Source organism: Ambystoma mexicanum, chromosome 6q, assembly GCF_040938575.1.
Source record: "Ambystoma mexicanum isolate Mex_15411 chromosome 6q, UKY_AmexF1_1, whole genome shotgun sequence".
Classification (NCBI taxonomy): Eukaryota; Metazoa; Chordata; class Amphibia; order Caudata; family Ambystomatidae; genus Ambystoma; species Ambystoma mexicanum.
The window spans coordinates 160,755,719-160,768,267 of NC_090937.1; the positions used below are offsets into that span (position 1 = coordinate 160,755,719).

The 12,549-nt window shown below is 47.4% G+C and overlaps 1 protein-coding gene across 1 annotated transcript in view; it reads right to left on the bottom strand.

The window, feature by feature from the left end:
- LOC138515183 (uncharacterized) overlaps nucleotides 1–12,549 on the bottom strand; it is a 96,172-nt gene that overhangs the window by 20,354 nt on the left and 63,269 nt on the right. Inside the window, exons 8-9 of the mRNA XM_069630159.1 lie at nucleotides 11,288–11,311; nucleotides 1,343–1,369 (exon numbers count right to left, since the gene is read on the bottom strand). Coding sequence (XP_069486260.1) covers nucleotides 1,343–1,369; nucleotides 11,288–11,311 — 51 coding nt within the window. The remainder of the gene's footprint in view (nucleotides 1–1,342; nucleotides 1,370–11,287; nucleotides 11,312–12,549) is intronic.

Genomic DNA, 12,549 nt, shown 5'->3' on the forward strand with positions numbered 1-12,549 from the left:
ATCTCTGACTCAAGATACTCTTTGTGATGGTTGATTGTGCATTTCTTTTCACCTGGATGGTTTTACGTATGATCGCTTCACAACTGATTATATAGCCTAAGTCCTGAATAATGTATACTTGCCTATGCCTCAAAAATTGTGGAGATCTCGAAATATGATAGTCTGTATTAGAAAAAGATAAGTTTCAGCCTGTTCGTGCTCAGTGGAAACTTGAAATCATTTATTTGAGAATCATTTCTTTGAGTGATACAGATGGATTATAAAATCCTCACTGCAATTTTTCAGTGCTCTTTTGGGAGGTTTAGGAACAATGGCCAACTAGGTGTCCCATCTCAAAGGGCATGTCAGAAGGAACACAGTGAAGTGAGCATTTCTTTGAACTATTGATCAATTGGTATGGAAGACAGCGGCTCACAATGGAGACCTGATGAGGTTAGTCAGAGGATGATCCAAAATGTGGGTTGCTACTGCAATGGAGATCTCAGCGAGTGAGAAAGAGAATTCTCTGCAATCCTCTGTGAGCTTAGTGCGGAAGGAAGTTAATTACAGAAGAAGGGTAAAGCAATTGTTCTTATTGGACTAAGAGAAACTTTGGTGAACATTGCACAAGAAGGTCGTGTTGGTATTACGAAAAGCAAACCGTGTGTGAGAGAAGACTATCACTACGTTTGCATGACGTAGGTGAAATGTATTTGAAATAGTATGTTGAGTATGGTAATGCTGACACAGGTTGCACAGCTCATTGTCCAACTTAACTGCCACTAGAGTTTCATCATCTACTACGGTAAGAGTTGGCAACTGATGTTTTGTACCCATAGAAGGTAAATAGGGTGTAAAAACGTTCATGGCATTTAGATAATCTTTCTCACTGGGTAGAATTTGCTTTCCCAAGAAAGTTGTAAGTAGTCAAGCAATTTTGTTTTTGGAGTAGTTGTTTAGTTACTAAGGTGCCCTGTGTCAATCCAGATAGATAAGGGGGTGAAATTCTGTTGTAAAGTGGTTGAGCAATTCATTACATTGAATGATATCAGAAATACAAAAACATCTTTGTCCCAGCATTTGAATTGAATTCAATTGCATTTTGAATCCAGCAAATGAGACTAATAATATTGTATCACACAGCACACAGCAGTTTTCAAGTCTTCATTGACGTTGTGCATGCATTTGTTTTGGCGTAAATAAAGTACTACACATGGAAGAACATGTGATTTCTCTCGCTATTCATGTTGTCTATAATTTTAATGATTCAGACCATTCATTTTTCATGTATCTTCTCTATATACCACCCTTACAAAAATGCCATATATTAATTAATAAATCATAAAATGCAAATATTCCTTACCGCTACTTGTCCAAATGGAAACAGACCCTAAAAGGAAAGTAAGAAAGTGCACTGTTATACAAAATGAGATTAGCACAACTGTTGTTTGAGTGAGCAAATGGAAATGCTTCGGTCACAGTACCCTACGCATCAAACCTCTATGCTGGTCATTCTCACTCCTGGCTGCAATAACTCCACCCTGAACACTGCCTCACCCAGCCACCTCCTCTGGCTCTGTGTCTGTTTATTACACTCTACTACATTCTTGAAAATATTCCTTATCACCAATGTTAGCTTCATTTTAATACTTTCACTCTTGTGCACTTTCGAAAACACCAAATGGAAACACACTCATATTCTCTGTCGAATTTCTAACTTATCAATGTATAGACTATTGATAAAGTATACATCACAAGAAACTAAAAATTAAAACAATTGCACATTATCTGGAAGAACAAAAATAAAATAACAATGCTAGTGACACCAGGCACGTGAAATGGTCTGTACACCTCAGTGATGAACCAAGCAGATGGTCCCCAGTGTGTGTCTCTGAAATAAGTAAGTGGAGCCGCTCCACTCTCCAAAACTGAATGATGTATTTTGATACAGCCCCAGGCAGTAATCTGCATCCCTGTGCACCCTGTATCTTTGAACCCTCAGACAACAAATCGGGAACCATTATTGCACACAAGCTTAACTGGTGATTAAATGTATGCTTCGTTATAGCTATAATGCAACATTCTTTGTTGTGTGTCATAGCATAGTTGGCAGGGGCACTAGTGACATCATACCATGCGCCATTATGTGGGGAACAATTGTGGACAGTGATGATATGGATGTGGTGTACTTGAGGGGCTTGGGTAATAACGAAGCAGAGAAAAAGCCCTGGAACATCACAATACAAATTATCCCTGACCTCAGAGTAATTTATTCGAGAAAGGAACTATCTCGCCTGAAGTAGTTATTCATGGCATTTGTTGAAGTAAATTATTTCTTGGGGAAGTCAACAACGATGTTCTTGCGAAAGTGAGCTGTTCACATGGATGGAATTGATTCAGTGAGATACACAGCTCCGTTAAATTTAAGAGTGACAATTTACTATAAGGGCATGGCTGTATGCAAACTTGAAATGAATCAGCTCCTGATTCATTTAGACACAAGCAAAGTGACTCTCTTTTGATGGAGCGCTTCAGTAATGTGTGATTACCACCATGAAGCCCCCAGAGCAGCCTCTGCCAGTTTGTTGGGTGAGGAAATTGCACCAGTGAGGTTACCTGTCTGAAATTTATCATTTTCAGAAATTTTGGAAGAATGAAATTGCATTTTGGCATCAAATGGTTCCTTTTTTCGTATGATTTGACACCATTGCAGATGTATCCCCTCCAAATAAGTGTGTTATGCCCTGAAGAAGGCTGGACCACAATAAGCAAATTACCAGTTGAGCCAAAACTCAATTTGGCATCTTTGTAGACCATCTTTGGCATGCATCACTACTGTTGTTTTGATTAAACCACACACATGTGATAGTGATCTGTGTTGGGCTCACATAAGTTGTAGCCTTGCCTTGCAATTTATATTAACATGCTTCTTAGTTGTTTACGTTAACATAATGTGTTGCCTGATACATGTTTTTTCTTACACTGTGGGTGTCTGAATATTCGGTAGCGTTTCAGTTTGGTCTCTTGTGTGTTTGTGTTGTACGTGGTCACCCAAGTGGTCTATAGTCTCTAAGAAAAGATGTCTATGTAATGTTCTGGCTTTGCCAATGTTGGTCTATGATAATGTGCTTTCATTTTGAACTTTCTGCATGTTTGTATTGACTGCATCATGTAAATACATTGTTTATCCAACATTATTTCTCTAATTCTTACGAAACTGCTCTTGCCACTGCAACGTTTAGAAATTGGTTAAGAACATGTAGATGGATTAATAGGGACTCTCTTTTGGTGTATGTTATTGATCCCGCTTGCTAGTCCCTGAGAATAAATAACCGCATGTAGGTTACCTCTTGGTGGGTATATATTGTATGCAAACTCATGGCAAACCAGCAACTCTGTTTAGTACCATGAAATTATCAAAGGTGACATTTTGAATTGTACTTGATGTGTGATAATTATTACGGCACATCCAAATTAGGGATTAGGTTTATTGGCATGGCTCAATATAGATGTTGACAACCATTCAAATAGGCAACCCTGCTTGCAATCACTATTATGACCATACCATTAGTTTACATAACACCCATTTCAACATACAACATTGTGATTTTGTGTCAGAAGGGCTACTTGTTTATTCAGCCATTGACCTACATCAGCTGGAAGGGTATTTCAGAAGCCACAAAGAAAAAATAAGAAATGTTGTAAGTCTGTCAAAGGGGTGAGAAGTATTAATAAAGAAGGCATTGGCATGTTGTTCGCAGTACCTAGATCATTAACGTAATTATACAACACTAAGTGATGGTATTCTGTCCTAAGAAAAAACAGCAATGCAAGGAATCAAAACGTTGTTCACGTTGAAACATCATAATGTACAGCATTCATTATGCAGAACAGGGCATGGCTGCAGACATACTATATTTCATTATAATATGGTCACAATTTGCCTTGTACTCTTTAAATGCATAAATCACTTGTTTCTCAAATGAGCTGCGCCACACTGAATTTGGGATTGAATTTCAAACTTTAATCATAAGGTTCCACAACTATGGATAGGCCTTCCTTGATTACACGTGTTTCGGCATCACGTCCCTTTTTCAAATCAGGGCATTCATTTTTATAAAAATACATCTATGTGCATTTGATTCATGACAGAAATGGGGGAGTGGTGAAAGGGAGGAAATTCAGGGTTAAGTAAAATAGACAAAAAACAAAAAAAGGGAAAAAATCAAATCAGTGTTTTGATTTGGGGACAGTACGGTACGAGGTTCTACATGTGTATAAGGTTGTACCGGCTATGAACGCTCATCTGATTTCATTTTTTACGGTTTTTTGTTTGTTTTTTTTGTGTAAGATACACTTTGATTGCATGTGAACTTAGATGCAGTTTGTTCTTAAACTCCCTTGGAAATACTAGCTGCTGTTTTCATTACAATGTGTGGCGTTGCCCCGTAAGGGCTGCGCACGCGGCGGCGTGATGTTGCACGTCGCCGCGTGCGGCTTAAATAAATGGGGCGTTCCTGGAAGCTACAGAGCGACCGGGGAGCCCGAACCTGACGGACGTGTGAGTGTGAGCTCTGTTGGGTTGGGGGCTCACGGGCACGCCTGGGGGGCAAAGGACAGACCCCCAACAGTGGCGACGAGTGATGTCGGATGCCCGGGCCCGGCGGTGAAAGGCGTCCGGAATTTTTTTCAAATGATCGGAACGTTCACGGACGTTTCGTTTCATGCCGTGGCTGCGGACCGCACACGCGGCTGGCTGCCATTTTGCATACAAGGCCTAAGGAACTTCTCGGAGCTCCGGTTCGGACCGAGAAGGTGATCCGGGTCTAATTTTTGGATTTTGTGGTTGCTGAGTGCATGACCTGCACGCCCATACCCAATTTGTGTGTTTTCATCAGATTTTGGGACTGTTACGTCGAGTGTAAGCCAGGATAAGGACTAATATGGTAGGGCCTGCTTAGTCCAGTCCATCCACGTGGCTCAATTTTTGGGACTTCTATACAGCAGTGCTCTGCTGCAAGGTGGCAACAAGGCACTTCCTCGCCCCCTTCATCATCAGGACACTCTTTTTGATCCTCTTCATCATCACGAGGTGGTGGCCGTTTTGGAAGTTCTTCGTGTGTTTGCATCAGGCTGTGTGTGGCACGGGGGTGCATCCCTCCGCATGGTGATGGTGGGAATCTGAGTTGCGGCCCCAGGTCTGGTAGTGGGGTGCCTGTGCGCTCAGTCCCATGTCCGACAGCGACCAGGACGGTGACACTGCGGATCCTGGGGAAGAATCTCAGGACGAAGGTCAGGCGGCCCAGCCTGCAGCTCTGCAACCGCTGCCACCGGGGAATCAGGGGCCTGCACCACAGGCACCACGAGGGGCACAGCCTGTCGCTCCACAAGGGCCCCCCATTATGGCTCAAGCTAGAGCCCAGGCGGCCTTGCAACCGATACCAGAATTCGATCCTACGGGCCCCCCGTCCAGTCTGGGGCCCCGATGGAAGAGGTGGGTGGCCCGCCTGGACATGTACTTCAGGGCTGCTCGAGTGGATGACAATGACAGCATGGTAGACACCATGCTGTACTCGGCGGGAGCCGCGGTTCAGGAGATCTTCGAGTCGCTGACTCCGGTGGACCAGACCTATGGTGAGGCGAAAGCGGCTCTCCTCGCACACTTCCTTCCACTTGCCAACGTGGACTTTGAGAGATTCGTGATGCTGTCGGCCAAGCAGAAGGATGATGAGACCCTGGACACGTTTTACGGCCACCTACGCCGCCTTTCCCAAGGGTGCGCGTGGGGGGACGCGGAGGACATGATACGGACAATGCTGATCCAAGCATGCTCCTCCAGCAAACTGAGGAGACAGGTCCTCAGAGAGCAGGGAATCACTCTGCCCCGTATACTGGAACTGGGTCGATGTGACGAAGTGGCTGAGGCACGGGCAAACAAGATGGAAGCGGGTTCACGCTCGATCAAGACCGAAGAGGTGTGCGCTGTGTGGCGGGGCGCCAGAGGAACAAGAAGGCCTGGTGGAGCCCCCCGAGACAGGGCAGGAAGATCGGGGGAGTCATGTCAGAAATGTGGCTATGACCTCCCCCACCCCACAGAGTGCCCAGCCGCAGGAAGAACATGTGGCCGATGTGGACTGCCGGATCACTTCTCGAGAGTGTGTAAGTCGGCTCTACCTGTCATGGTACCCAGAGGTCCTGCCCGAATCTGGACTCCGTGCCAAACCCGGCCATCCAACGTGGCCCAGGTGGATCAAGCGGAAGAGGATGCTCAGGCAGAGGAGGCTGAAGTAGAGGAGGAGGAAAACATCTTCTTCGTCTCAAGCATAGGGATCCTGAAAGGCAAAAGCAGGAGACAGCCAAGGTGCGTGGTGGAGGTGAACCGCTCGCCTGTTCCCGTGCTGGTGGACACAGGGGCATCGGTCAATGTTATGGCGAGGGGACATTATGACACTCTTGACCCATTACCGAACCTGGCTGTACCAAGAGCTCGCATCTCCGCCTTCGGTGGACTCGAGCCCATACCGCTGGACGGAGCGCTCGTGACGAAGGTGGAGCATGAAGGTTCGAAGATCAGAGCCCGGTTCTATGTGACCCCCATAAGCAACAACACCCTGCTGAGCTGTGCGGCTGCGGAGGCACTCGGGATAGTGAGTTTTGCGTACTCAGTATACCTGGAAGATATCAACAATCTACTGGACAAGTACGCAGCCCTGTTCAATGGCATTGGGAGAATGACCGGTGATCCAGTCCGGCTACACATTGACGACTCAGTACAACCAATTGCCCTGAAACACCGGAGAGTTCCTTTTCATCTGAGGGAGCAAGTCGACAAAGAACTGGACAACCTGGTGGCCTTGGACATCATCGAGAAAGTGGAAGGCCCAACACCATGGGTGTCCAACAATGTCGTGGCCAGGAAACCAAAACAGCCGGACTCCGTTCGCATCTGTGTGGATATGAGGCTACCCAACAAGGCCATAAAAAGGGAGCGACACCTGACCCCGACCATCGATGACATAATTGCTGAGGTACAGGGGGCCAGATTCTTCTCCAAACTCGACCTCAGAGCAGGGTACCATCAAGTTGTCCTCCATCCGGAGTCCCGGTACATTACTACATTCACCACCCACCGGGGACTCTACAGGTACAAGAGGTTGAGCTTTGGGGTATCGTCGGCTGCCGAAGTGTTTCAGAACATTATCCGGGGTGCACTTGCTGATCTTGAAGGGGTACTCAACATCAGTGATGACATTTTGGTGTTTGCCAACACGGAGGTGATCCACCTGAAGTGCCTGGCCAAAACCTTCGAGAGACTACAGTCATTGGGCCTCACCCTCCATAGGGACAAGTGCGAATTCCTGCGCCCATCAATAGAATTCTTTGGGTTTGTGTTCAAGGAGGGAGGGGTGTCACCCGACCCGCGGAAGGTTCAGGACATAAAGAGTGCACAGCCCCCGGAATCCGTGTCGGAAGTGAGAAGTTTTCTGGGCATGGTGACCTACTGTGGTCGGTTCATCCAAAACCTGGCCTCGAGGTCTGAGCCGCTCAGAGCTCTTACCAAGAAAGAGACTGCCTGGCACTGGGGTCCACTGGAACAGTCGGCGTTCGAGGACATCAAGAGCGCCCTAACAACGGAAGACACCATGGCGTTCTTCGACCCGGCGTTACCCTCGGAGATCGTGGTCGACGCCAGTCCGTTTGGCCTGGGGGCGGTCCTGACCCAGGTGGACCACGATGGAAACCTCCAGCCCGTAGCATACGCCAGTAAGGCGCTCTCGGAAATGGAGCAGCGGTACTCCCAGATCGAGAGGGAGGCCCTGGCGGTCTTGTGGGGATGCTGACATTTTCACTTCTATGTGCTGGGGCGCCCGGTGACTGTGGTGACTGATCATAAACCCCTGCTCCCGATTCTGGCGGGCTCGTCATCAAAGCCCCCGGCCAGAATTGAGAGATGGATGCTCGCATTGCTTGAGTACGGGGTCACGCTGATATACCGGCCAGGTGCCAACAATGCAGCGGACTTCCTTTCCCGTCATCCCGGAGTGCGTGGGGGAGTGGCGGGAGACACCTGCGCAGAAGAAGCGGACGACCATGTCCGGATGGTGGTGGAGGGAGCAACACCAAATGCACTGCCCCTGTCGGAGCTGGAGGCTGCGGCGGCCGAGGATGGGTGCTTCCAGATACTGAAGCAGTCGATGCAGAGCGGTTCCTGGAAGCTCGTCTTGGAAGCTCTCGCAGGGCGGACCCATGAGGCGAAGACCGCCCTTGAACAACTGTGGAAGGTGAAAGATGAGCTGTCTTTCTCGGAGTCGGGGCTCCTGCTCCAGGGGGATCGCATAGTGGTCCCCCACTCCAAAGTGGGTGAGGTGATCGCTTTGGCCCATCACGGACATCAGGGTGCTGCCAAGACGAAGGCGAGGCTGCGGATGAAGGTCTGGTTCCCGGAGCTGGAGAAAAGGGTCAATGACTTTGTGGCAGCCTGTGTGTGGTGCCAGGCAGCCTCCCCGGTGCAGAGGGAACCGGCTATCGAAGCAATGCCTCGAGGGACCAGGCCCTGGGAGGTCGTGCATGCGGACTCTGGGTCCACGTCCGTGGGCACCCATTTTCTGGCCATAGTCGATGAGTACTCCCGGTACCCCGAAGTGGAGTTTGTGGAATCGGTGGCATTCGAGCATGTGGTAGTCGGCGTGGAAAAGATCTTTGCAACCCACGGATTTCCCCTGACGCTGTGCTCGGACAATGGGTCGCCATTTCAAAGCGAACGCTTCTCAGAGTTCCTGGCCAGCTGTGGAGTTCAACATCGAAAGATATCCCCGCTGTGGCCTAGGGCCAACGGCGATGCAGAAAGACTGATGCAAACACTAAACAAAACATTTCGGATTGCGCAAGGACAAGGCCAGCCCCTCCAACGGGCATTGTATCAATTCCTGAGAGTGTATCGCACCACCCCACATGCCTCCACTGGTGTCGCCCCGGCGGAAGTGCTGTTCCGGCGATGCCCCCGGGGTCTACTGCCGGAGGTACAGGAGAGAGAACCCGGGATTATCAACGACCAACAGGTTGAGGCCGACCGACTGGCCAGGATCAGCCAAGAGAACGTGCGCCGGGGCCTGCGGCCCCAGCGGCTGGAACCCAGGGATGAGGTGCTCATCCGGATCCGCCATCCTCACGGGAAGTTGTCCCTACCTTATGAACCAGCGCCCCTGGATGTGGTCGCCGTGAAGGGGTCAATGGTGACGGCCTCCGATGGGCGAACGGCTGTCACCCGTAACGTCAGCTTCTTCAAGAAGCTGGGGGACTCGAGAACTGAACCCCCTCTGGACCCTGGTGTCGCCGAGATCCCTGAGGAAGATGGGCCCCTCTCGGTGTCCCGGCCTCTCCGTGTCGGGAGGCTACTGTTGATGGACTGCCAGTGCCGGAGGTGAGCGGGAGGTACCCCCAGAGGACTTGGCGAGGGAAACCCGCTTACCTCAGTGAGTATGTGTTGGGACAGTTGGAGAGTCGTCCGGGATGAGGGTGGCTGACATTAAAGGGGCCTGGGTCCAGGATGGGCAAGTTGTTTGTTGTGTGATATGTTGTGTTTAACTAATAACGTAATTGTGTGTCCTCCTGAAAAAGGAGGAGTGTGGCGTTGCCCCGTAAGGGCTGCGCATGCGGCGGCGTGACGTTGCACGTCGCCGCGTGCGGCTTAAATAAACGGGGCGTTCCCGGAAGCTACAGAGCGACCGGGGAGCCCGAACCTGACGGACGTGTGAGTGTGAGCTCTGTTGGGTTGGGGGCTCACGGGCACGCCTGGGGGGCAAAGGACAGACCCCCAACACTATGACACAGGTTCATAGCGGTTTCGGTAAATCGTGTGATATAATTTTTAACTTAACTGTTATAACCTCCAGCTGAGGCACTCTTATCCCAGGTTTACTGTAGGCTATTCTTCTGCGAATATATCAACGCTCTGGCTGCAGTGTGTAAAATTAATCTGTAAAGCAGGCCAGCCTCTTCAGCATTTGAGCAAAATTACACAATATTCCCGGGCCTTGCTTTATTCTGGCTGACAGGGATTTCAGTCAGGTGTGCATCGGATCTGTAAATTGGATGAACGCCATGCAAGACAGATGTGCGATGAACATCACTGGGGTCTGAGAATCACTGTATAAGTTTTCTGTTTTGACAGAGTGAACATGAAACCTTGTATTTATGTGTATGTTATGCAAATACCTCTGTCCTACGTTAGCAAGTTGGGTGGTGTGACATTTCTATGAGGCTTTTAATCAGATTGTATCGCTTCATAATTGAGAGTGCGCTTGATTTGAGAATTTGTTTATTTCAGCACAAATAGTTTTAAATTTGGAATTCTAAATGTCTGCGTTATTATCTTAGTTCCGTTTGGTACATTGTGTACTTCATTAATATTTGTGAGTATTATTGGGATGTCCGTATAACTTCTTTTAATTCTTGTTTTGTTCTTTTCTTTTAAGGGTTCTTAGTGCCTGAAATAAAGAATGATCTCTCTCTTTTAATTTGACCTTGATGGTCATGTCTTAGACACAGAAGAAGCTGCTGGAATGTTATCCATGTGATAACTGCTGGGAAGTCTGAGTCGGGCAGAGAGGAAAGCGCAGGGATGGGTCTTCCTGCTGAAGGGCTCTCTAGGCAGAGAGAGCACTGTGCTGGTTAAGCTTGTGAGAGAGCTTTCAGGCTGTGAGCAGTGCCTTGGAGTGTGTTCATGGAGAGGATTTTTTGGGCTTTCCATACATGGAGCTCTGATCAATACCTACCCATGAATCATTGGATGGTCTACACTGTTACACACTGAAAACCACTTGTCAAATCTTGTAACCTTCTAAAACACCGGATATATATCCACATTGCGGGTAAATGCCTATTTAAGCAGGGGTGTATATTTTATAGTCTTGCATCTAATTGATGATTTGCATAACAAACGTTATTCTACCGTCTCTGTGTTTTACATTAAGTAAAATAAACCAATACAAAAAACAACAACGCTTTAAGTTCAGAAAGGCCCATTTCTTTGCTAAATTCATTCACAATATGTCAGCATCTATGTGCCCTCAACTGGTCACTCCATGACACAACATTATGTCTTACTTTTTCTTACTTACTATAAATAACGAACACAATAAATAAAAAAATATATATATTAATAACGGTTTGCCACTATCCACTAGCCACAGGGTGAGGGGGTTCTCTTGCAATATATCTAAGCGCTGGCTTCAGGGTAAGTAAGATGGACAGTTTGTCCACATGTGTATACATATCTAAAAGGTAATTGTATGCAGTCATTACTTACCGAAAATGGATTCAATGGAAAGGCCTAAGAAAGCAGAAACACACCATGATTAGTATTAATGTTTCAATTCTGACCAATATACAGTTTTTATCTACTTACTGAAGTATGTATGAACACATTCTCAAATTCTGTGTATGCCTACTGGTGTCTGAAGTGCATATGGGCGAGCATACAATGATCACACGGGAACGTGTGCCTCTGGTGTATACCTGCATTGTCACACGGGTAAAAAGGTGAATGAGAATTGACACCATTCGATGATTCCTAGCTTGAAACTCAGGAAGTGGCAGCCAGGATGTCAGTGTTTCTATGCACCACAATTGTGTTGAACTTTAAAGGTTGAAAGTCAAAGATGTAAATGGTCCGGTCGAGAATGCCAACTGTTTCTAGTCTGTGCATATCTATGTAGCAATCAGGTACGTGGAATCAAGCTGCCGCCATCTTACTCGCCATTGGGGACACAGAACCTGGTGTCCATGTGACAAAAAGCGAACAGTGAATCATTGGTAGCCCAAGATGTTAAGGTATTAGTCCTGAGACATTGGGACAGATGTTTCATTAACCATTTAAATGAATACATTTATAACGCCACTACCAGAGTGGAGACATTTAGAATGCCGGCACGCGCGTCACTCGCAGAGCCCTCCAATGATGAAGGCAAGGCTACATAAGAAAATAAATAACCGTGAGAAACTCGGCTCCGGCTTAATTCCATTTGCAAAACATCTGTTCTTGCCTACTACTGCCCATGCTCATCACACGACAGACACAAGCTCCATAGCGGACGTCCTCTACAGGGGGCCTGGAGTGATATTGTCATATGGTTTCCACCCAACCAATGTTTTGAGGCTGTCTAGCCATATGGATGGTTTGCTGCCCCAGGTTCTCAGTACTATTGTTAGTCACATGTGAACTTATCTACACCATTATAAGGCTCTGTGAGCACAACACACGCCAGGTGTTGGCATTCCTGTCTCTAGTCTAGCAGTAGTGTAATAAATGTTTTCATAGTGCCCATTTCATTATACAGATACGCTTGAGTCGTACGCATGAACGATCTACCTCGAGGTCTAAGGATCCACTCCAGGTATAACTTGACTGCTCCGGCTAGCAATGTTTTACTGTTCACTCAAAGCCAAAAACATACATCCTGCATGCATCCTAAAGGACACCGTTCTATTTGCTTGGAACATGTCCATGACTGGAAATATGCCGCAAAGCAAGTTAGACTTGGTTGCCCCGCATCCACTTGGCAATCGAGA